This window comes from Uloborus diversus, chromosome 10, assembly GCF_026930045.1.
Source record: "Uloborus diversus isolate 005 chromosome 10, Udiv.v.3.1, whole genome shotgun sequence".
In the NCBI taxonomy this organism is placed as follows: domain Eukaryota; kingdom Metazoa; phylum Arthropoda; class Arachnida; order Araneae; family Uloboridae; genus Uloborus; species Uloborus diversus.
In genome coordinates this window covers 24,937,369-24,962,392 of record NC_072740.1, presented here as the reverse complement: position 1 = coordinate 24,962,392, position 25,024 = coordinate 24,937,369, and the positions used below count along the sequence as shown (strand labels likewise).

The 25,024-nt window shown below is 32.7% G+C and overlaps 1 protein-coding gene across 1 annotated transcript in view; it reads left to right on the top strand.

Annotated features, from left to right (window-relative positions):
* Window positions 1–25,024, top strand: part of LOC129231691 (transient-receptor-potential-like protein) — an 88,498-nt gene that overhangs the window by 5,441 nt on the left and 58,033 nt on the right. Inside the window, exon 2 of the mRNA XM_054866055.1 lies at window positions 17,328–17,573. Coding sequence (XP_054722030.1) covers window positions 17,328–17,573 — 246 coding nt within the window. The remainder of the gene's footprint in view (window positions 1–17,327; window positions 17,574–25,024) is intronic.

Sequence of the window (25,024 nt, the reverse complement as noted above, 5' to 3'; positions counted from 1 at the left end):
AGTGAAAATGTTGAAATTGCAATTGACGTAGTAATTTAGGTACATCTCGACACCTTAAAGGGAAATAATGAGTAGTTAGCTAATATTTGTGGATATAATCATTTGCTTTTCAGTAAAATATTTTTCTCCTATATTCTAGTATCACACTGTAAAAGTTTGGTTCGGCTTGATAACACCATAAAGCATAATAAATACAATGAAAAACACAAAAACAAATGTCCACTTCTCCCTGAACTGCGGGAAATCTCGACAGGTATCTACGGGACGACAGAAGGAATTTGTAAAAAAAATATGAACAATACACCGAGAGAACAAAAATATTGACGTACTAAACACATAGTAACAATACAGTAAAATCCATCCACCTTTTAAAATGAACATTTGTTGTATGCAAACTAGGTTCCATTGCCCTTTTCTGCACAAGTCTCAAGGAACCACTATTACCGTCTGCAGTATATTTCCCCAACTTTTGTCCAGCATTATCAAGATAATGACTAAGCCACCGCACTCACCACAGTAATTTTCACTGTTTTCGATATCCCTTGAAGTACTGAGTTTAGGTTCAGTTCCCCCCTATCTTGTCCCTGTGTGGATGTCTTATTGCGTATTTGTTTCCTGCATTCTGTTGAGCTTGGTGACTATGGGCAATGCCTTAAGTTTCCTAACATGAAGGAGAAGCCCTGATATCCAGGTAAATTTTTTTCCACCAGGATTTGAACCCTGTTCGGTTGCATGATAAACACTCACAGCATATCGAAGGGCATATCGTAAAACACCATATCGAAGGGCAAAATAATGCAAATAATACCGTAAAATAGTCCAACTATGGGCCACTTTTCGATGTTTTCAATGAAAGTTCCGTGTACATCTTTGATTTAGAAATATGAGAACTTTAGCAATGTTAGCTATACATCTCGTCTTTCGAATGAAATGTTTAAAAACGATCTAAGTTGAGACGAAGAGGAAGGGGAATTTTTTCCCCGTGGCCCATAGTTGTACCCCTACAGGGTACAACCGTGGGCCACCTCATTTTAACCTAGAAAACACATTGAAAACTTGATCTGGCCTATTGTGATTTGAGACTACACGTTGTCCTCTGCTTGAAACTGTATAAAGATTTTTTTTAGTCCATCATTTATCTTTTTTTTTTCATTTTTTTAAGACTTAATCATCACTTGTCGTCTCGAGTGATTAATAAAGTTCAACATAGTAAACATAGGTAACGTTCTTTATTATCTGCCTAGATTTTGACATAGAAACATTTGAAAACTAGAAAAATCTCACCAACTAAAGGCTAAGTACCTATACTTAGTTCTCAAAAAATACGTAGGTCTGACAAATTTTAAACGAGATCAGCAAAAATTTTGAAAACTGAAATGTGAAATCACATTTCACATCTCATGAAAATAAATAAATATTTTTTTTTAATTATCTTAATTTATATTTGCTCCGGATTTCAGTCAACATCTTCTGCAAAAACTCCTATGAATACGGACGATAGGGCGATCCTCAAGCTTTCTTCCGTCTTTTCTTGCCATTATTTACAATAAATAACACATAATATGACGAAAGCACCCTACAGAGAATAAAATGAAGCCCCAAGCCCTTAAAAACAATGAAAAATAGGTGGACCATTGTTGTACCCCAACTTCCCATTTTCGATAAATGTTGAGAGCTTGTGAAAACTATGAAACATTTTAAATCAACAAGCGGCTTAATTCAGAACTGACAAATTAGTAAAGCAAATCTGAACTTACCGAATCTAGGAAAACAGTATAAGTGGTCTGCCCAAAGGAGACTATTGGCTCTTCCACGAGTGAGTCGAATTACGCACTACGAACGACTAAGTTATCTAAGCTATACAAATACAATGGCAATCTTTAAAAAAAGCGTATTTAACTACCTAAATGGTTACACTACCTGGTGAATTTTTTGGAGCTCGTAAGTTCAAAAAAAAAAGCCGCTAGATAGCAAAATAATCAAAATGGCAACAGTGGCCCATTGTTGTCCCCTTGGTACAAAGTTGTACCGTTTTACGGTAATTTTTGTTTAGGTATCATTTTGAAAATACAGGAAAAGAAGAATTCGACAAGTCGAGATCTCTCCAAATTACACATAAATGAAAGATGGCACTACTTCCCTCTAAGTGACCACTAATGCATTCATGCTGTTCAGGGGCGGCATTTCAGCATTTCATTTGGGGGTCGATTTTCTTATATATTAACTATCTTAGTATAGAACAAAACACATTGGCTAACAGGAAGTGGTCATAGAATGTGTTTGATATTAATAAAACTTAGTGTTTAAAAACAATTTAAATTTTTGTGAAAAAAATTTTCATTCATTTTAATTATAAGTTATCATATAAAACATCTTGATTGTACAGTTTTTACCTTATATTAAAGTTTTAATGCATGATTTTTGCAATCCAAAAGAACAGGAAATCTTGTTACTAAATTAACTATACTCTTGTTACCATCAATAGCCAGTGTCAGTGTCGTGTTCTTTGGCCAGTACAGCTAAAGATAAAAGTTTTTTTCGCCCATTATGCTTCGAAATCAATTCTCTAACCTTCTAAAATCTGAAAAGGATCTTTCTTGACTAGCCGAGCTGATTGGAATAGTTAAAAAATAACTGAATTAACAAAAGTTATGTACGAAAATACACTTTTCAGATCGTGCTCTACAAAATCACCCAAGCAACTTTAAAAATTATGTGGGGCTTCGTTTTTCATCATTGACTAGTCTAATCTCTTTTCACAAAACAATTCTTCTTGCCTCATATAAATTTTACTCATAATTGAAACATTTTATTTTTCGTTTTCAATATCCAATCAGATAATATAGAGCAAAGAATACAGTAAAATATTTATCATCAACTCTCGTATTGATTTCATTAGAAACTTAATCTACTGGTTCATACAAAATATTAAATCATTGTTTAACTTCATATAATTTAGATTTTTTCCACCGCTTCTAAGTTCTTTTTTTTTTTTTTTTTGCCGCGCCTTTTTAAAATTGGCTCGGAGTAAGAATTTTGTTTCTGAAAAGTTCCACGCTAGTTTGAAAAACACATCTACGTGAAATTTATTGAGTTTCAAGTGTAGATTGAACTGAAGCTTGAACAGACTGAAAAATAAAGTTATCTACTGAAGATATTTCGATCGAGTAAAGCATTATTCAAAAACTCTTTACAATACAAACAAATTGAGTAAAAATTTAAACGAAGTCCTACATGTTAAAGAGCATCTGTTTTTTGACGATTGAAAGAGTCGTTTTCGAAAGAAAGATTTCTTCCAGGTGTTTAATCACTGCTTTGAAATTATCGAGAAATGTTTTTATGGTTTTAACTCCTTAAGATCATCTTGTGTCACTCCATCCATAATTAAAGAGCCCCAGAAAAGGTATTTGTTGAAGTGCGATATTTTTTTCAAAAATTACATGTATTTTAAGAAGTTTCTATGAAAGCATATTATGCATTGAGTAGCTAAAATGTGTTTTCAGAAGAAGAAAGCGATGAACCAGGACCATATGAAAGGGGGTGGTTTATAGGGTTCAAACCCCCTCCGAAATGTTTCATTCAAAAAAATGCTTTCCATTATTTATTTATTTTTAACCGACTTCAAAAAAGGAGGTTATGATTTCGTATTGCGGCTTTTTATGTGTGTTTTCGAATTATTCCAACACTACTGGACCGATTTGAATTTTTTTTTTTCTTTTTTTTTTTTTTGTTTGGAAGGGTATACTTCCCAGATGGTCCCATAGTAATTTGGTCTGGATCTGATAAGGGGTCTCGGAGAAATCCAAGAAACTTGAAATTTCATACGTCATGGTCACGTAGTGTTGCCGTGATCGGTGTATTTTCACACCTAAAAGGTTTTGGCTTTCTCTTGAACGATATTTAATTCTCGCGGCACATGGATGATTAATTTTCTCAACGCTGCGCTGCATGGTAATTTTTTATTATAGTTGTTACTAATGTATTTATCACTGCGGAGCAAAGCAGTAGATTAAATATATTTTGCTACTTTAATAGTTGAATCAATTACCTTAATATTTTATTTACTAATAAATAACTTTATTTAGGCACTAAAATATAAAGTTCTTTATTTAATATTCCAATTTTTAAATATATTTAGTGTTCAATTGAGGAGGAATGGAATACAGAACACCCCTCTCCCACGATTTAATTTATATTTTTTAATAATATACATTATAACTGTGTATGATTTCTGAAGTTTGACCAATATTCTAGATTTACTATTTCACGATGCCGCCAGTTCAATTTGAAATTAGGGTTATATTAATTAGCAGGCTTCAAAAGAAGGAGGAGGTTCTGAACTCGTCAGATTTGTTTTTTCTTTGTACAATGTTCCATAAATACTCGAAGACACCTGCACCCAGGGGCGTGCACAGGGAGGGGGGAGGGACACCTGTTGGCCCGAGCCCGAGCCTGGAGGGGGCCCAATAATGTTTTAACTAACGGTGAAATATAGGGGTAAACAATATGGAGAGGGGCCCGGAAAAGTCATTTGTGATGGCCTCCAAAATTTCTGTGCACGCCCCTGCCTGTACCGATAAGGAAAAGTCTTTTTTTGTTTGAAACAGTTTTGTTCCTCGGCGGTCTAATATTAATCAAATTCAGGTTTGATGAAATTGAGGGAACTCTTCAAATATCATACTCACATTTAAATCGATTTGTACTTTATTAACTTCGTATATCGTTTCTCTTAGTGAACCGGTTTTTATGCTTTTTTTTTTTGTTTTGTTTAGTGGCGGTTTTGTTTAGGGGTGGTCTAACTTAGGTTCCAAATCTTTGATTTACCCTATTTGTTCTTTAGGGAAAAGTTAAGGGTAAAACAATAAATTTCATGCAATTTCCCTCACAAACGATTAAATATGAAACCCATTGATAAACAAAGGCCATAAGACAAAGATTTATACTTTCTTTACCTGTAGTTAAAGAAAATACTAAAAATATATATTATTAAGAGTAATGATAATGAAAATTTTGAATTAAGGATTCTCTGAAGCAAACATAAAATTCATTCTAGTGGAATTTTTAATCTTCATCTATAGTGGGGCCATGTGAAGAAACATGCGACTTTTATCACGAGTTACATGACACTAATTGCGAAACATAAATTACAATTTACAATATTACAATTCTAAAATTTACAATTTTTCAAATTTAAACTTAAAGCGATTTTTTTTTTTTTTAGTGACTCGTGCATTTGCTTTCGGAAAGCAAACTTTGATAAAGTTGAACAAAGGATGAAGACAATTTTTTTTGTACATTAGTTACGCATTTGAAAAAGCCTTTCTTCACAGTCGTCGGAAGTCTCCGAGACGCTCGCCGTGTTATTTACACCACTAAAAAGCAAAAATAAATTACTTTTAAAAAACCGCCTTCAAAAAATATCCAGGAACTAAAAAGCAAAAAATAACTGATTACACTTACATTCTATTTCCTATCCAAACATAGAAATGAAATTTATTTTACAATTCCAGTACAAAAATCAACTAAACTAAACACCGAATTATAAAATAAACACTGATTTAAATTACTATACGATGAATTATTTTAAATACCTAACTAATTATATACGATCTCTTAATTTTTAATAACCTTTTTAAGTCGGGGCCTCTTATAAACTACTACCTAACGTAACTGAGTAGGTTTAATTTTAAAGACTAATTTCGCGTATAGTTAAATTAGTGTTTAATTCAGGATTCGGTGGGTTGTCCGTTACGTAATGTAGTTGTTTATAGGAGGCTCCGACTTCAAAAGGTTATTAAAAATTAAGAGATCGTATATAATTAGTTAGTTATTTAAAATAATTCATCGTATAGTAATTTAAATCAGTGTTTATTTTATAATTCGGTGTTTAGTTTAGTTGATTTTTGTACTGGAATTACAAAATAAATTTCATTTCTATGTTTGGGTATGGGTAGGAAATAGAATGTAAGTGTAATCAGTTATTTTTTGCTTTTCAGTTCCTGGGTATTTTTTGAAAGCGGTTTTTTTTATTTAAAAGTAATTTTATTTATTTATTTATATTTTGGTGACAAAAATAATATTGCTGTTATTATTATTATTTCAATTTTATTTGTAAAATGAAATTAGTATGACTGAAAAATTGTACAAACTCATTGTGTGTTTATGGTAGTTATTGAGAAATTCATTTATTTTGTAACAATATGGCGTTTTGTAAGAACATCCCCTTCCTCCATTTATCTAATCTAATGTAACAAAAATCAATAGAATACACATGAAACCAAATTTGATAGACCATATAAATGTTTCAAAAAATGTGTTTGGTAAAACCCCCTCCGAAACAAAAGTCTGGTTACTGCCCTGCGATGAACATTTTTTAAATAAACATACACTTAAAATGTGGGCGTAACAATTAATGTAAAATACTAAGGAATTTTCTTGTGAAAATTATGCATTCACACCACTTGCACGAGTCTCTCATATTGGGTATACCAACGTTGCACTGAATACACAAGTATGAAGCATTTAACATATGTGAGGAAACTACTTGTTTAGTTAAATTTAACCATGATTGATGAATTACCATCAGTTGTTTTTTTTTTCCTCAAAAGGCCTGGCAAATTATTCATGAATTTCTAAGTCATCATCCAAATAACGGAAAACACTTGTTGTTGTCGGGAAATGTGTCGAGTTTCATCAACTATTAATAAGAACCAGCGAATTTTTTTTTCAACGAGCATTGATTTGAGATTTACATATAAATTGAAATCACCCATTTTTTATCATTCTGCTCGGAAAATTTGGTAATGCGATCGCCCCCTCTCGCCCCCCCCCCCTATTTGCCGTCCTTGATGCTGTTGAATGTCTGATTTTATTAAGCAGTCACCTGAGAACAGCCGAAAACAGAAGGTAATGTCAAGGGGGCACGTCCCCCCCCCCCCCCAACTTGATGGACACTTAACCTTTTGTCCCAGAACTAAAAAGAACACAAAAATCAAAATGAGTGTCAGTTTTTTCTAATTTATATGGTCTTAAAAATGCATTCTAAACAATCTTTGCTGTACTAGAAAAAGCGGATTGGGGGCGTATTCCCCTGCCATTTTTCGAAATTGAAACTTGAAAAACACAATTTTACATTTTTTTCTCTATTTACGTTAAATAGGTTGGGGTTTTGAGGTTCTTCCACGAAAATTTTTCAAATTGTTGTTTTAAAAACTCAGTTTTAGACTATATTCGGAAATGTTAAGGAGAGAAGAAATCCTGGGGGATCCTTCCGGAAATTTTTCGAAAATGAACAATTTAAACAATGCAATTGTCGGCCATCTTTGATATTGTTGTGAGGACCAAAAATTTTTCGAAATTCTTTTAATGATGTTTGGGTGAGTTTTCCAAAATTTTACCGAAGTAATTATTCAAAATTTAAGGCCGTAAACGAAATTTAAGACTATTTTAAATTATATTGGCAAGGGAGGAGGGAGAGGGACGGACGCTCATTCATAAAATTTTCGAAGTTTATTGTTAAAACCCAGTTTTAGACGATCTTTGGGGATGTTACTGGTAGGAGAGGTTCGGGACCCGTCTTCAGCAACCAATTCACCAACCAGTCCAGAAACGCAATTTTAGATGACTAGTTGACCCGCGCGAAGCATTAGCGCTCAAAAGGAGAATTTTCTAATTCCAATGCAACCTCGAGACGCTATAGACTGAAGCAATGCGTTGTAAAGCAGCAAAATAAATTGAAATTTACGTTTGTACAAAGTTAAACTGCTATTCACCCTCTTAAAATCAATGTTTTGTTTCCTGATTTTAACAACAACAGATATACAGCTTAGAATTCTGCTATGAGTATAATTTTGCTTATTAATGGAAAATTCTGCTAAAGAAAAAACCCCATTAAAACGATATTTTTTGGCTGAGATTTGAACACCCTTTCTCTCATTAGCACACTGCTTTATCCAACCGAGCCAATGTGCCTTCGCTCTCGGTTGCTATTCATTGAAGCTATGAGTGTTAAAAAAATTTAAAAAAAAAAACAAAAAAAGAAAAAAAACGGTTTTTTTACAAAAATAAAAGAGCAATTTTTAGACTGTGGATTTTTTTTTTCGTCATTAGCAGATATGATAAGCTTCAAAATGATGGGGTAAATCATGCAATTTGATAAAGGAATAAATTAAATCTCGTGTAGCGACAGAAAAACAGGCTAGAGAAATAATATATTGGATGTTTAATAATGTTATCAGGATGTTCGGGGACTCTCCCCGGAAATATTCTCAGAATTTAAGCCCTAAATGTGAAATTTTAGAGTCTTTCGTGAAATTAGAGGTAAGAAAAATTCGGGGATCTTCAGAATTTTCCTCAAGTACTAAAAACCGAATTTTAGACGATCTTTAATGATGTGGCAGACTTTTTCAAGGGTTTGGGCTGTGGCGCAGTTTTTTGAAATCGAAGTCCATAAGTAATTGCACGCCATATTTGATGGCGATGAAAGAAGAGGTGGGGTAATTAAACTTTTTCTAAATCAAATTTTCAAAATCGCTCTTCTGTAGGCTAAGTTTGATCGCGTAAAACAAAGGGATACAGTTCGGGATCTCTCTCCTTCTCCTTTTTTCTTTGGCAATGTCACTATCGTTTTTATTTTATTAAATATTTGATAAAAATGTTCTAAAAAAACTCTCCACTATTTTTTTTTTCCAAAATTATTTGAGTGCTTTGGTTTTTCAATAATGAGATTTTCAATTTCCAGCCTTATAATTTTATTTGTTTGAAACACAAGCATTTGTGGCCCCCGCCAAAAAAAACTTTCAACGTTTTGAACTTACATAGATGAATTATTTTGACTCATTTTAGTATTTTTTCGTTTTTTCTTTTGTTTTAAATTCATGTGTTCTAAATATCACTGTAAAATTTTTGTGTAATTTCGCCGTTTATTTTTAAACACCCAGAACTAGTGGTGTGACTAGTGATAAAATATTTTAAATCGCGCCTTACTCTGCTTCAACTTTGTCTCAATTAAAACGTATTTTGTCGGCACATACATTTTTCTCTACTTAACCGCGTTTTTCATGTTGACAAAAGCAAAAGAAAAAAAAGATAGAAATTTAAAATTGCCAGTAGCTCCGATGAACATATGTTTATTTACCTAATCATTTTTTATTTGACTGATGCTTGTCATAGGTTTTCACTATACACTGAATACTTTCTAATTCGTTAAAAAATGTTCAAAACGTTCGTTTCAGCGTCCCTCTGTTAGGTAAATCATAATGCAGAAACTTGGATGTTCCTAAATAATATTCAAAGTTTGCATTTCCTTTCAAAATTTCGCAGAAAAGAACCCCTTTTAGACACCTTTTTTATATTTGTTCATTTATCATATCTGTTCAATGTTCTTAAGATCGCGAAGGATTCCTTTCTGCTTTTTTTTTCATCACTAAAATGAAATTGGTGACACCATTTCTGAAAAAAAGGGGGGGGGGTAGAGCGAAACCCTTCTTGGCAACGGCCCTGGTCCCCCCCCCCCCAAAAAAAAAGTTTGGTCACGCTACGCCTATGGTTGTTGTCAGGGGCGGCAATTTAGCATTTTGTTTAGGGGGTCGAGTTTCTTGAACATGAATTTCCTCAGTACGGTATAAAATACATATTGGTTAACAAGAAGTGATAATAAAATGGTTTTAATGTTAAGAATAATTAGGTTTGTTAAGAAAATTAAAATTTTTACGGCCGAAGCTTTATATTTATTTTGTAATAAGTTATCTCGCAAAACATCTCGGTACTAGTTTTTATTTTTTAGTAAAGTTTTAACCTGCTATTTTTGGAGTCAGGAAGAACAAAAAATTTTGTAACTATATTTAATCAATATCCAGTGTTTTGCTTTATTGTCAGTACAGCTAAAGATGAAGGCCATGCTTGCCTCATTGCGCTTCGAAGGTAATTCTCTAACCTCCTGACACACAAAAGTCAAAATTGGTGGACGTTTAGTTCTCCCACAACTTTCTGGTTGTGTGTTGAGTTTTTTGCACTGATGAAGAGGCTCCATTGTAGCCTTGAAATAGCTATATGATGTATTTTCGTGTTAATTTGTGCTTTATTTACATTGGTTTTTCAATTTAATCACAAAAGTCATCTTTCAAATGACTGACATGACTGAAATGAACAGTCAAAAAGCAATGGAAACAAAAACGTTAGATCAAAAAACACATTTCCTTCAGATTTCTCTCTTTAAAAATAACCAAGAAAGCTTTTTAAATTGGGCTAGTATTTATTTTGCGTCATTAAAAAGTATAGTCGCAATTCACAAAACAATTCCTCTTACCTCATACTATTACTTAAAGTGTAATATTTTCTTTTTCGTTTTCTATAACCGAGCTACATAATATTGAACTTAAGATCAATGATAAATACATCTCATCAAATCCTGTCTCAATTTCTTGAGAAACTGAATTGATCATTTTATTCAAAATATTGATTTAATATTTTTTTGCTAAAACTTCATGTAGGTTTTGTCACCTCTTCTACATCGGCATACAGTAAAAACTGCTGAGGAAAGTTCTGTCACAAAGTTCCACACTTGGTTCAAGTATGCATTAGTACGAAAATTACTAAAAGTTTCAATTGTCAATTTAAAAATTAAGATTAGCTGGTTGAAATTTTTATGATAGTATGTAGCATTGTTCAAAAAACGCTCCGCAGTATAAATAAAGTAAACAAAAATTCAAACAAAGTCATAAATATAAAATGACTTCAGATTTTCTGTTAATGAAACGGTCGCTTTCCAGTAATTCTTCCAGCGGGCTTTTATAGATTCAACTCTTGAATACCATCTTGTGTCACTCAGAGATTGTCAAGTAAAGAGCCTCAAGATATATTTGTGGATATGAAAATATTTTTTTGATGTGGGATGTTTTTCAAAAATAGCATACCTTCTTTAAAAAAAGTTTCCATGAAAGCATATAATACATCGAGTTGCTAAAATGTGTTTCTAATACAAATCATCAATGAACACTTACCAGCTAAACATTAAGCTATAATATGAGCATAAAAATTTATGTAAAATGACATGGAGTTTGCGTGTAAAAATTGCGCAGTCTCAACACTGTACGAGCATCTCATACAATATGCACCATCATAACATAGAGTACACAATTTTGAAATGTTTAACCCATATGAAGAGATTACTTCTTTAGTTAAGGCAAAAAATTATTCTCCATCAGTTTTTACTGTTCTGAAACTGCAGGCAAATGATTTTCTTAATTATCTAAATTGAATTTACCCATTTTTTTTTCTTATTCTTAATGAAAATTTTCGGGGTGCAACCCCCCCCCCCTCTCTCAACCCCCCCTATTTGCCGCCCCTGGTTGTTGTCAATGCCAATCTTATAACTTAGGCTTTGTAAACTCCAAGAACTTACTTAATGGACTTTTAACGTATATTTTCTTTGCTCAATTTCTGAAATTTAAGGAGTTTCGATTAACAACGATGCGTGACCACTGCCCAATGATCACTCCAATACAGTGGTTCCATGCGCGGAACTAGAGTGCAGACTTTTTTGTTTAAGGGATTTTCTTGAAAGTGTCGAAATCTCCCCAGGTGTCAATTTGTCCCTAAATTACACTATTATAATAAATGTCATTCTTCTATTTGTCTGAATAATTTCGTTCAATGGCATTTGTAAGCAAAGAGGTTTTTGTTTTGTTTTCACAGTCCCCCCATCCTTTCGAATGCTTTACTGAATTTATAATTTGCATGCTAAGATGTTTCATTTCAGGCTGCTTCCCAACTGTCAAAACTTTTTTTTAACAGCATTGAATTTATTTTCCAAGATGGCAAGTTGTACCTATACAACATGATCATTATTTGCTTGCTCTGCGGCGACTTCCTAACTTCTCAACTAAAACAATTTATTTACTCTAGCGAAATAATATTTAAAGATTTTAAAATCTTTCTGTGTTAGCTTTCAAAAACACATAGCTGTCGGAAATCTGTAATAAAAATGTCTAACAAAATGAAATAATGCAGATTGAGATCATTACTATACCTTCATAATATCTTTATCGTTTTCATTGGCATAGAAGTCATTTTAAATTTTCATTAAGACATGAGACAAAGAGTTTCCACATCTTTGTTCTTCTCGAAGAATATCTTGTCATCAAAGCGTATTTGTTTTCTCATTCAATTCGATAGTTGCCTAAATTCAAATGAATGGTTTTTAATGAAAAATGATGTATTTGCTCTTCAAGGCTAGGTTGATTTAGTGCTTTTTGTTTTCATAATACAAATTTATTACTTTTAAATAGTTATTTTTATGCTATAAACAAGGGTGGTTCTGATAGGGGTGTGTGATAAGTTCTGGCAGTTTAAGGACTAAAAATAATTTCGTTTGATCAATAACTGTGAAGTGGATCAGGAGGATAAAGAACCCGAAATTTAAATATAAATTTAATCTAAAAAATTTTATTACAAATGATAATTTTCAACAAAATCATTTTTTTTTTCTTGAACTTTTCCTACGTCAGAAGATTTTTCCGCTGAAGTTTGTTCGAAGTAAATACACTTCTTAGACGAAAACTCAAATGGGAGTTTAACTACCCCGTAGTTTCCAATGTTAACGTTCTTTTTATATGTTCAAATTTGAACGAAACGTTGTTAAAATCAGAGAATGAAACATGAGAAAGTACTAACCAAAATCTTGGAAACATAAAAACAGTTTGTTTCGAATCGGATTTTTCTCAAACTCTATTAGGCATGGAGGTTTCCTTAATTTCAGATGTTCAATTTTTGAGTGTATATTGAATTGATCAATTAATTGTTAACTTATATTTGCTCTTAGTGACATTTTAAAGATACATTCAGTCTTCCTTCATGTGTTTTAGAATCTTTTATAAATGCGTAAGAACCCAAACCCTGTGGCACTACAGCCCGCGAGGGCCAAGGTCTACTGTGTCCAACTCAGTTTTCCTAACCAGGGGCTCTGGGGTGCAAGGCTGATGTTCCGGTTAGGTGGTCAGCCTAACGCGGAACCCCAAGTGTTTGCTTCCCAAGTACGCTTGGTACTCATTTTATCGACCCACTGAAGGAATGAACGGTTGAGTCAACCATAACCAACCCAGGAATATAAATGTGTAAACTAATAACAACTTCTTGCTTTAAAAAAATTTGAAAAGAAAATATTTCTATTTCAGGGAGGGGTAACTACCGTCATTATTCTGCCAGTAAAAGCGCCACTGGTCGTAAAGTATCTGTAATCATTTACTTGCGCTCTAATTACCATTTACTTTCTTTACTAACTCTTCATCCACAAAACAGTACTAAATGTGCCGCGGCAATTAGAAGTTATGATAAATTATTTTTTTCATTACAAGAAATATGTCGAAAATAAGAGAATTTCTCCTTTAATTTGCAACTTAGTATTTTTCATGTAACGGTAGAGCAAGAGCTTATGCATTTAGTGCTGCCTGTTTGAGTTTCCCAAGAAAATCTTGAGCAGAATTTAAAGTTATTTTATGCCTTAAAATGTTCCCTTCTATCGCATAACTTATAACATAAAGTAAATATTATAAGTCAGTATTAATTATGCATTACAATTCTAAAAAACAAGTAAATTAATAAAGTAAGGTATAAGTTATGACATATAAATCAAAAAATAAAATAAAATTACATTCTTTTTCTGCGTTTTTTTTTCTACCCGTGGCGAGTTTCGAAGTAATCAGAATACGCTGATACACTGAAAGTGAAAACAAGAAAATGTCTTAGCATTAGTATTATTTTACCGTATATCTCGGTTTCATATTTTCGGTTTCTTTTTTTTTCACCTAAGAAACTGTTTGGTAAAACAATCAAATCAATTAGAAACTAAACTTTTTTTTCTGTAAAACGAGCAGTTCAATTTAGTGCTGAACTACAAAATTGTAAATGGAAAATGATGCATTCTTTAAACAAGAAAAAAATTACTGGAACGTATTATCAAAGAGATGAGATAATTTGCATTGTTTTCTAAGCAACACAGAGAAAAGCATTAATTACTATTTGCCAAGTAGTTTTTCTATGAAATATCAGCACTGCTTAATAAATCTCATTCATGTAAAATATTGTGAGACAAGCTTTTCTTACAGCACAAAAATATTCATTCAACACCCGTGAAAATGTTTTTCGGCATAAAGAAATGATTCGTGTTTAATGGAAACAGTGACAAATTAATGTTGCATAAAAATGGCTAGATCTCTTTTTTTTAATTTCCAAGATGAGTAATGTTTCAAAAAGATATTAATAGAAATTTAACATTAAACTTATGTTTCAGATGTAATAAATATTTTTGTTAATTTCATTAATATCTATCTTAAACGTTTTGTTTTATCTGAGAGATTTACGTTAAATAACATGGAAGAACTATTTAACAATGGATTTTACATCTTTGGTTATTTATCAATGTGACTTTCTTCCTCTCTCTCTCTCTCTCTTTAAACTCTTTAAGGACTTTCTCTAAGGACTCTTTAAACTGATTCTTAGTGATACATGCACATTTTGCACAAAACAATCCAAAATAATGCCCATTTAGACCAAACATTATATCATTTAGAGCTCTTACAAAATTCTACTTATTGAAATGTTTGTTCAGAAATATGGTTCAAATATTTTGTTTTTAAATTCGAGATATTGTGTTTAAAAACAAATTTTTCCCATTTGCTGTTCAATTATGAGCTTAATAACTGAGAAACGATTCAACAAAATATTTTTTTGAATTTTTTTCTTGCTTTAACAGTTTTTTCCTTTAAAGTCTTCATTTACGTTGTACACGCGTATTTTCTGCTGAATACTATGAAAACAATAAAGCATCTCCTTTAAAATTCTCACCAAAGTGGTTTAGCAAAGACAAATTCAAAAAAAAATTTCAAATGTTCAAGTACAGTAATTAAAATGCCGTGACATTACTTTAGAGGAAAACAGTCCCGTTTGTTGTTCTCATTTATATTTAATAGTTATGAAAGAAAAAAAGTGGGTTTTTTGCTTTTCTTACTGTTGAGGACCTTGTTCTTGCATGTTATCTTGCATGCTAAATATGTTACAAACATTGTAGCAACGTGAAAATTTTGAAAATAGCAACAGATAGTGTTGCTATTGCAATTTAACTTTATGATCAGTATTATGTTAGTAACTTATTGCAAAAGGTATATATTTTAGTTCTGTACCTGGGAGGTAAAGGAAAATAAATCACAAAAACAAAATTAGCCAGAAGATGAGTTTTCGTTTTTTTTTTAATGATTTTTATTACTGCATTGTCACTTATGAGCTTTTAAAATGAAAATGTTTTTATCAAAATCTTAGTGCTTTATACCAGTGAATAGAGTATAAAAAGTTGAGTAAGATAGTGCTTAAATCTCGATTTAGAAAAAATGAACATAGTGCCCTTTACCTCCCACCTACAGGCAGGGTGTCACACCGAACGTAAATTTTTGGGAGGGCGGAAATTCTTAATTTACCGAATGGAACTGAACATTTTGCCGAATGGTGATACTTTTGACAAATGGAACACCGAATTTCGCCGAATGATGATAATGTTACCGAATAGAACTCCAAATGATGCCGAATTATTATAATTTTGCCGAATTGTCAAACAAAATTTGCCGAATAATGGAATTTTTGGAAGGTCACAGTGACCTCCCCTGACCTCCCATCGGGGCGCCCCTAGGTACAGATGTGAAATATAACTTCGTTATTCGCCACTACGCTCTTAAAGGATTCACAATATAATCAAAAATGCCCTTTAAATCGTTACGAAATTTATAGCTATTTCACTGTAACTTCACAGCTTCACATATAATAGCACCAAATGTTCTGGTTGTGAAGGCATAATATTATATATATACAGGGGTGTTTCAGTTAACTTTTTCAAAACTTCTAACAGAGGTAGGATGCATTGTGACGACTTGAAATCATATAGCAATGCGGGGTCGGAAATGCGTTCCTGAAGCAGTGATGTACACTCACAGAAGCACCATGAAGAAAAAATACCGTAAGTGAAAAACCTCGTTAATATTACAAGTAAAAAAAGCAAAAGGTACATGCATCAAAGTAAGTGTTCCAAGTTTTTTCCACCAGCTACAATACACACCTCACATCTTCCACTCATGAAACTCCGAACAGTCTGGAATAGTCCTGGCATATCACAAATTTCTCGGGTTGGGAAAGCATTTCCGACCCCACATTGCTATATGATTTCGAGTCCTCCCGATGCCCCCTACCTCTTTTAGGAGTTCTGAAACAGTTAACTGAAGCACCATGTATCTAGATATATGAACGAGGCGTGTTTTTTAAATAAGGTCCGTTTTGTTTTAGACACCAGTAATTCGCGTGCATACCGCAACGAACACGTGCGTCGTGTACCGGCATGCCTCGGGAACAAATGTGCTCATTTGCACTTCTGTAGCTAACTTGTACGGTTCTGTTCTATGCTCTCATAATGTTTAAGGCTATCAATTCGCCCGCCGCATGTGAGTTTCGCTCAGTGATATGTTTTTTGTCAACAAGGAACCTGTCTACTGCAGAAATTCATCGTCAGATTTGAGAAGATTTCGCTTCCACTGAAGCTATGAAATCGTCTGTAATCAAAGAAGGGCTACCGGAGCGCTCCTCATCATGGACGTTGTCACGGCCATCTTTGAATTTCCTTACCCATTTACGTACTTTGCTTTCACTCATAACAGTATAACTGTACACTTCGCAGAAATGACTTCAATAAACTGAAGATTACCTACCTGTATGTCTTTGTCGTCCATTTTAGCTTTGATTTTTTTTAGAAAATATTTAAATGACCGTTCTTGATATATTCAGCTTCGTTGCAATTTGACATGAAATAATTCCTGAAATTTTGGAAGCATCCCCTTCTCCTTTTTCAAATTCCTAAAAATTAGTACCTAGTGGAATAACTGCAGGAATAAAACGATTATCTTACTAACCATGTATATAGTCAAGTAGTGCAGTGCGCAGAGAATAAATCATACAAATTTTGCTTTTCAGAACACCCAAATATTGTTTTCCTTATAACTTTGTCTTTGTCACATGGCTTTCTAAATCCAAAACGCATTTAATGAACATGAATTTCTCATATACTATTAAACCTACAATTTTTATACTTGATTTACCCGTGGTTTTAAGCCATAATATTTGCATAATGTTTCGGACAACATCAGGAAAGATTCGGCGATTTCCCCATGTCCTTATAAGTTTTACCACCCACAGTAGTAGTAATCTTCCAGAAATAAATGGACCCCCAATCCACTGTAGATACTCAGTGTCTTCTTACTGTACATTTTTTTTTTCAATCTGTTTAACTCTTTCAGCTTTCGTGGGAACTCGAGCACCTCGCCCACAGAGAAAATGAATTCAAAGAAATTTATTTAGTTCTCAGCAATCAGTGTAAAAAATACTCTTGCGACTTATTGGATCTTTGTCGAAGCACGGAAGAAGTCATAGCTGTTCTCAACCGGAAATCAGAATCTGAATACGACGAAGAAGATCGCAATGGTGAAGAAGACAAGCTTACTTTGTCAAGACTAAAAATGGCTTTAAAATATGAACAAAAACAAGTAAGTGCATTCTCCTTTTGTGTTTGTCTCTTGTACTCAAACATCCAATTTCAAATACTCAAAATGAAGTAAAGCAAAGTAAGTTTATTTTCCTTCTTGTTTATCTTGTGTTCAAATTTATCAATTTAAAAATGTTCCGAAAAGAACAAAAACAAGTAAGTTAATACTTCTTTTTGCTTCTTTCTTACTCATATTTATAAATTTAAAATGTTTGAAATTAACAAAAACAAGTAAGTTATACTCTTTTTTGCTTCTCTTTCGTTCAAGCCATAATTATTCTGCTTTTTCTTATCTTTTACGGAAATTCACCATTTTAAAATTGTTTTCCAGTTTTCGCATAGTCATATATTTTTTAAGTGATAGTAACGAAGCGCCTGGCGAACAAGCCAAAAATGATTGCTTTGCGGGAGTTAAAAGGAAGTTAAACGGGGTTAAGGAAAGTATACGAAAGTAAAACTGAGTAACGAACTAAAATATCTAAATACATGTTTTAACCAGCAACACTGTTAAAGATTTGGTATCTTCTGATTCGAAAATAATACGTTCATCCGATTTCAGAGGACAGTTTTCGACCTTTGTGGATATTCTTCAGAAAAGTTACTCTGATTACGTTTTCTGTTCATTATATTGACGATAGAAATGTATACCAAGAACTGTTTCATGTGGTTATTAGGACTGCAAGGCTATTAAATGAATTTTTGAATTAAGATTATGATTCCAGGCTTAGAATGATTAATGTGTATGGTCTTAGGCAAAGAAGAGTAAGATGGAATATGGTCCAGTTATTTAAGTTTCTTATAATGAAGGACGTTTATGGGCTGAATTTCTGCATAGATGGCAAAACCAGGGGTCATTATTTAAACCATTTCAAATCCAAAGCTAAGTAAAAATTACTACTTCAACAGGGCTATAAGCGTTTGGAATAGTTTACCAGAAGCAGCTGTTACTTGCAATGTGGTAATTTTTTTAATTGGCTGTTCTTCATTGATCTCCATTGGGGGTTCAATTTATCTGTATAAATTGACTAGGACCAGCCTAGCTGGGCCCGGAACCTGTTGCCGGTCGTCACTATATATTCGTACTTGTATTTGTAATGAAAAATCTACTTTCAGTTCACTTTTTTATTATTTTTTTTATTTAACTCATTTTGAATGTCATCTCGTATACGGCAAAAGTAGTTAATACAACTGAAACTTTCGCAATATAAGTTACAAACAACAGCTTGTGAAGTTTTTTTTTTTTTTTTTTTGGTAAAATATTCTCAACTCGTTAAAAGAGCAGTAAACGTTGTACAGGAAATATTATAATTCAATCCTTACTAGTCTATCAAACGGAAGTAGTTCAACTTTTCAAGTTGAATAACTAAATAATCAAGAATATTTTAGAAGAAATTTCTTAAAATCTTACTATTCTAAAACGAGTTAGCAAAAATTTGATTTGGGGCTCATTCGTGATGCGTGTTAAAATATCAGTTTCTTGCTTGAGGCAGTCCTTAAATGATATCACACTTTTTGTTCTACAAATCCCCTCTCCGCCTCTTTTCACAATTTTTTATACTTCACCTCACCCCCTGCTTTTCAATTGCCTCTCACATGCCACGATATATTATATAAACATACGGTAGACCGGGGCACGTTTACGCAGTGCCCTTTTTTCAAAACAAATTATAAATGGAGAGACAACAGTCATAACAAATTGATGCTGCTCTCTAGCACATGTTCGCATACGTTTTTGAGCGTCAGTCGAGCTTCGGTCTAGCATGCAGAAATAATAATCTGTTTTGTACTAAGTTGAGTAAGTTTTGTGTTGAACGTTTTGAAGCTTATTTTGAATAAATAATACTTAGCTAAGAAAGAACAAATACATAAAAATTAGCAGAATTTCATCCTTTTTTGAGAATTGTACTTGTATGAACTGAAATGTTATTAATTTTTTTTAACGTTAAAAATAAATCCAAACTTGGCGACGGGGCAAGTTTACGTGTTGACGTCGGAGTAACTTTACGCACGTTCTTACGGTGTCTTACTTACAAACTTGCCCTGACGCTTTTTTTGCTCCGAACTGTCTTAAACTGTTTTAGTATTTTCCGGATATTTAGTTTTGAAAATCACCATTTATTTTTTAATTGAGTTACAGATTCGTATCTTATAGGTTACAATCATGTAGTGCTGTCTTCATGCCCATTCAGCTTTTCCTTTAGAAACTATTCAGTCTGTAATAAATGTGCTTTATTATAACGATGGTAAGACGTTATGTTTGAAACAATAAAAGAGCCACGTTAGGTGTCAAAATAAATATGCGTGCCCCGTGTTCGGAGCAAGTTTACGCAAAAGACTTCGACTCAAAAATTATTTTTTTAACGGTTAAAAACATAAACTGAGCAACAACTGAATATACCAATTTTGACTCAATTAACTGCTTAATAAAATCGACATGTCTAAAATTTCCTAAGTTTAAACATAAAAATTAAAAAATTCATTAAAAAAAATCCGCGTAAACGTGCGCCGGTCTACCCTATTGTTTTTAAAAAGTGTGTAATGTCGCACTTTTTGTTTCCTTCTCTCTCCCTCTTTGTCACAAACTGTCACAATTTCACGAACCCTCCCCCCCCCCTCCCCAAAGCAAAACATCAGAAAACCCCTTGTACTGAAAATTGCTAGGTTGGAGATTAAACTGTTTTTGAACTTCTCCTCATTATTTGCTCTTTTACCACACATAGGTATCACAAAAGAAACACTCGACGTTTTAAGAAAATATATTTATTTACTGACCGGAAAACTAAAAGCTCTGCTGTAAGAGTGATATGGTAACATGCATCTTGATTTATATAAGTAGCAGATTTGTTGAACTTTGCAAGCACCATCTGGTTTGTGGATGTCTTGGAAGGGAAAACGTCTCAGAGCTTCACGCTTGGACTTACTCAATGCATTTCAGTGGCAGTGAAGGAAAATCGCAAATTAGAATCTATGTCCATTCCATTAGGCAGAGCCACTAAGTACATTAAATTAGAGACTGGCCTTAATTCTGACTTAGAAGCTTTCATTTCGTTGAAGCAGTTAGTCTCTTAACATTTCATTTTGGTATAAACTATACACTGATTCTTTGGAAAACATTTTCAGCTTGAAATATATTTTAAAGATCTTTTAATTAAAAAAAGCAACCACCCACTTAAGATTTCATGTTAGTATCAACAACATACATTCACTGGGTTAAAAAATATAAAGCTACTTTTTTTCTGAAATACTTTTAAGATCATCAATTTTCATTATTTCAAAGAAAGTATTTACTTAGTGTATCTAAGGCGAAAAAATAAAAAAAACCTTTAGTTCTTCAGTTCTGTTTCTAGAATAGATTTACAGGTTAATATATATATATATATATATATATATATATATATATATATATATATATATATATATATATATATATATATATATATATATATATATATATATATAATGTATATATGTATATATATATTGATATTTTGAAGATTTTACTAATTCTGTGTAAGGTTTTTCTTATTGTACAAACATGTTCAAAGTAATCTAAAAAATGCATCCACTTTAATTTTCTAAAAAATATTGAATATAAAATATCTAATCTAATACTGGCAATTTTTAAAACTTGCAGCTTTTGTTTGCAGTTCGTCGGTAAGAAAACCATTTCATGTCAGTATAAACCACTCATTCATTCTTTGGAAAACAGCTTGAAATATATTTTTGAGGTCTTTTAGTTTCTGAAAGCTCACTTAGGATTTCATTTTAGTATTAACACCCTACATTCACTGAGTTAAAAAATATGAAGCTACTTTCTTACTTAAATATGTTGAAAAGTCATTGATTTTCATTCTTTAAAGAAATTACTTACTTAATGCTTCAAAAAAAAAAACATTCAGTCATTGCTTCTAGAATACATTTGCGGCTTAAAATATTTTTTACTATTAGTAGAAGATTCTACTAACTCAGTGTAAGTTTTTTCTTAGCGCAATGAACATATTCAAAGTCATCAAAAGAATGTATCCACTTAAATATTCTGTAAAATATTGAAAAAAAAATAACTCATCTAATATTGGCAATTTTTGAAACTTACAGCTTTAGTTTTTACTTTGTTTGTAAGACTGAACTTGAAAATATGCAATTTTATAGCCATTAAATATTTATTGTAAAATTAATTTTTCTGTCCTACTCAATAATTGATGCATGCACGATATTATTCCCTTAAAAAATATGTACTAAGTTCTTTAAATAACTCTTAGGCACGTTTTAAATGATTCTGATTCAATAAATTTCTAGTTGAATAAATAATTCTGAATTTAGTCGGTGCCAAGTCGATTAGAGGATGATGGTGTTTTACATCGAAAGCACACCAATCTATCAAAAATTTGCAGCAGTTCACCTCTCAAATATGACGAAATGTTTGAAGGCAATACTTACTGACCAACTTAAAAATTAAGCTGATATTTTGTGCAACATGGAAATTTTGAAAGCATTAAATGCTTGTTCGTAATAATTGAAATTGCTATCGATTTCTCCAAATTTCGAGCTTGATTGATTATTAAGGATTTTTTATACTAAGAGATGACTATTGAACTGACCATTTCAACCGAAAAATTTCAATCTTTAAATACCAAGAAAACAAGTCGTAACATATTGTCGTCACTTTTCATGTTAACCAACCATCGATAAAGTAGTAACAATAATATAAACACCAAACAATCGAAAAGAAAAACCTTTTAGTCATCTCAGTGTTTGAAAAATATCTTTTTTAAGAAAATTAAATTAAAAAAATTTTGAAAACCCCAGGAAAATTGCAAACACAGAAGCAGTTTTAATAATGTATTTCTGCACAAAAATATGAAAGTTGAATTATATCTTTAAAATTTGAGAACGTTGCATGTATAATAATTACAGGAAATCTGATTACTTTTAACGCATTTTTGTTGACTGAAATTATTCGCGCATGACGCGATTTGACGCTTGTGCTTTTCAAAATACTAACAGTTTTGTTTGTAAAAGACTGAACTGAAGTTTCAAAGGAAAACTGTTTTGCACTTGCGAGTGCAAAACAGTTTTCAATGACAAACAGTTTAAAATGATATTTCACTTCCGTACGTAAAAACCCTACTTATATTTTACGTATGGATAACACTGCAGAAAAATGTGGGTAAAATATTTCATAAATTTGCAAAAAACAAGCTGGTGTGTGCATCACATGACTTCCTTTTGCACCAATTTAATGTTATTTCTCCATTATTGCAATTTTAATGTGATTCAAGAGTTAACTCTCTAAATGTCGCCAACAATGGCCACATTGAAACCAAATTAAAAAAATTAATTTGAATTTTGACATCTTGAATTCAAATTATGTTTTTCGCAATCACGAGTGTGTGTATGTAGGCATGTGTGTTTGTGTGTGGGGGGGGGGGGGGGTTGTGTGTACGGGGTATGTGTGTTTGTGCCTGTGTGCAGGCAGAAATGTGTGGGTAGTTGTGTGTATGCGTGTGTATGTCGGCATATGTGTTTGTGTCTGTGTGCAGGCATGAATGTGTGGGTAGTTGTGTGTATGTGTGTGTATGTATGCGTGTGTGTTTGTGTGTGTATGTATGCGTGTGTGTTTGTGTGTATGTGTTTGTGTGTGTATGTATGCGTGTGTGTTTGTGTGTGTATGTGTTTGTGTGTGTATGTGTTTGTGTGTGTAGGTGTATGTGTGTATAGGTGTATGTGTGTATGTGCGCGTGTGTATGTGCGCGTGTGTGTGTGTAGTTGTGTATGAATGCGCGTGTGTGTAGGACATGGATGCAACCTGGAGACGGCTTTCGCTATAGGAGCAGCATCGTGAGGAGCCCGCCTGTCCACGGTGATGGTGCAGAGGGTGGCGGTGGGAAAAATCAAAGGAACGTCAAAAACAGTCAAATGAAAGCGATAAGCAATTGTGATTGCTCAAAAAAAATTGCCAAATTTGTTGCCCAGTTGGCGACAAAAGTTGGCGACCAAAAGACTGGCGATAAATCTCCAAGTGTCCTCCAAATTATAACACCACTTGAGTTTGCATCGAAATTAACAATGAATTCCCCCTAAAAAGTTGCAAAAGACACCTTTAGAAACACTCGAATGCAACCAAAAAGGGAGGTGCACAACTAGACCCCACTAGGAGTCTACGTACCAAATTTCAACTTTCTAGGACATACCGTTCTTGAGTTATACGACATACATACACACATACGGACATACATACGTACATACAGACGTCACCAGAAAACTCGTTGTTATTAACTCGGGAAACGTCAAAATGGATATTTCGGGCGTCTATACGTTCTTAGGTACATATGTACGTGTGGTCGGGTAGAAAAAAAAACTCGACATTCATTTGGGGGTGAGCAAAATGGAAATTATGGTCGATTTTTGAGTGAAAATTTTTTCGCGAATACAATACTCCCTTTTTTGTAAAAGGAAGTAAAAATGAGGAAATATAAAGTTTGAATGAAATCATATTTAGCCATAGCTATTCAACTCAAAAATTGCTCTGTATATTAAAGAACAGACAGCTTTGCTCAGAAAAGAAGGATGATTTTTATCTCTTTACCTATATTGTACTCGGAGTCCTTATACAACACTGCTACATGTTTGATGTATGGATAGCACTGCAGAAAAATGTGGGTTTCAAAAATTTGCAGAAAAATGGGGAAAATATTCAGTTTGAATGAAACCATATTTAGCCATTGCTATTCAGCTCAAAAATTGCTCTATATATTAAAGAACAAATAGCTTTACTCAGAAAAAGAGGATGTTTTTTTATCTCTTCATCCTTATACAACACTGCTACATGCTACATAGATTTTTATTCACTGTTTGTTTGAATTTAATGTGACAGTGAGCCTCTGTTGAGGGCTATCCCAGATTCATTTAATTTCTTTTCATGCCGTAGCTTTTAAATTTGTTTCTTGTTTAATGTCTTTTATTTTAAAGGATTTTCTTTTTTCTAATGTTTTGAAGGAGTTTGTGTTTTTTCGATTGTTTTTTTTCCCCCAATTTTGTTTTTGTATGAATTTTGCCTTATATGTGTGTGCATGACTGTATTTCAGGGGTAGGTTTTTATGGTTCAAACCTTCTCTGAAATTTTTCAAAACTATTCCAAAATTTGCTTTTCATTATACATTTTTTCGGAAAAACTTATGGTCAGTGTCTTTGTATTTATTTATTTATTTATTTTCAATTTTATTTTAAAAATGACGACCTTATTATTGACAAATTGTACAAACCCGGTGCTTTTTTTGCAGTATTTATTTTTACTGCAGTTATTGCAGACATCATTCCTTACAAAACAATACAGCGTTTTCCTTCAGATTTTGAAATTTAAAACTTCAAACTCTATACTCAACGATACTTTCGTTAGATTTTGAATACCTGGACTAAGAAAAAATAAAAAATATTTGAATTTGAAAGTGCCAA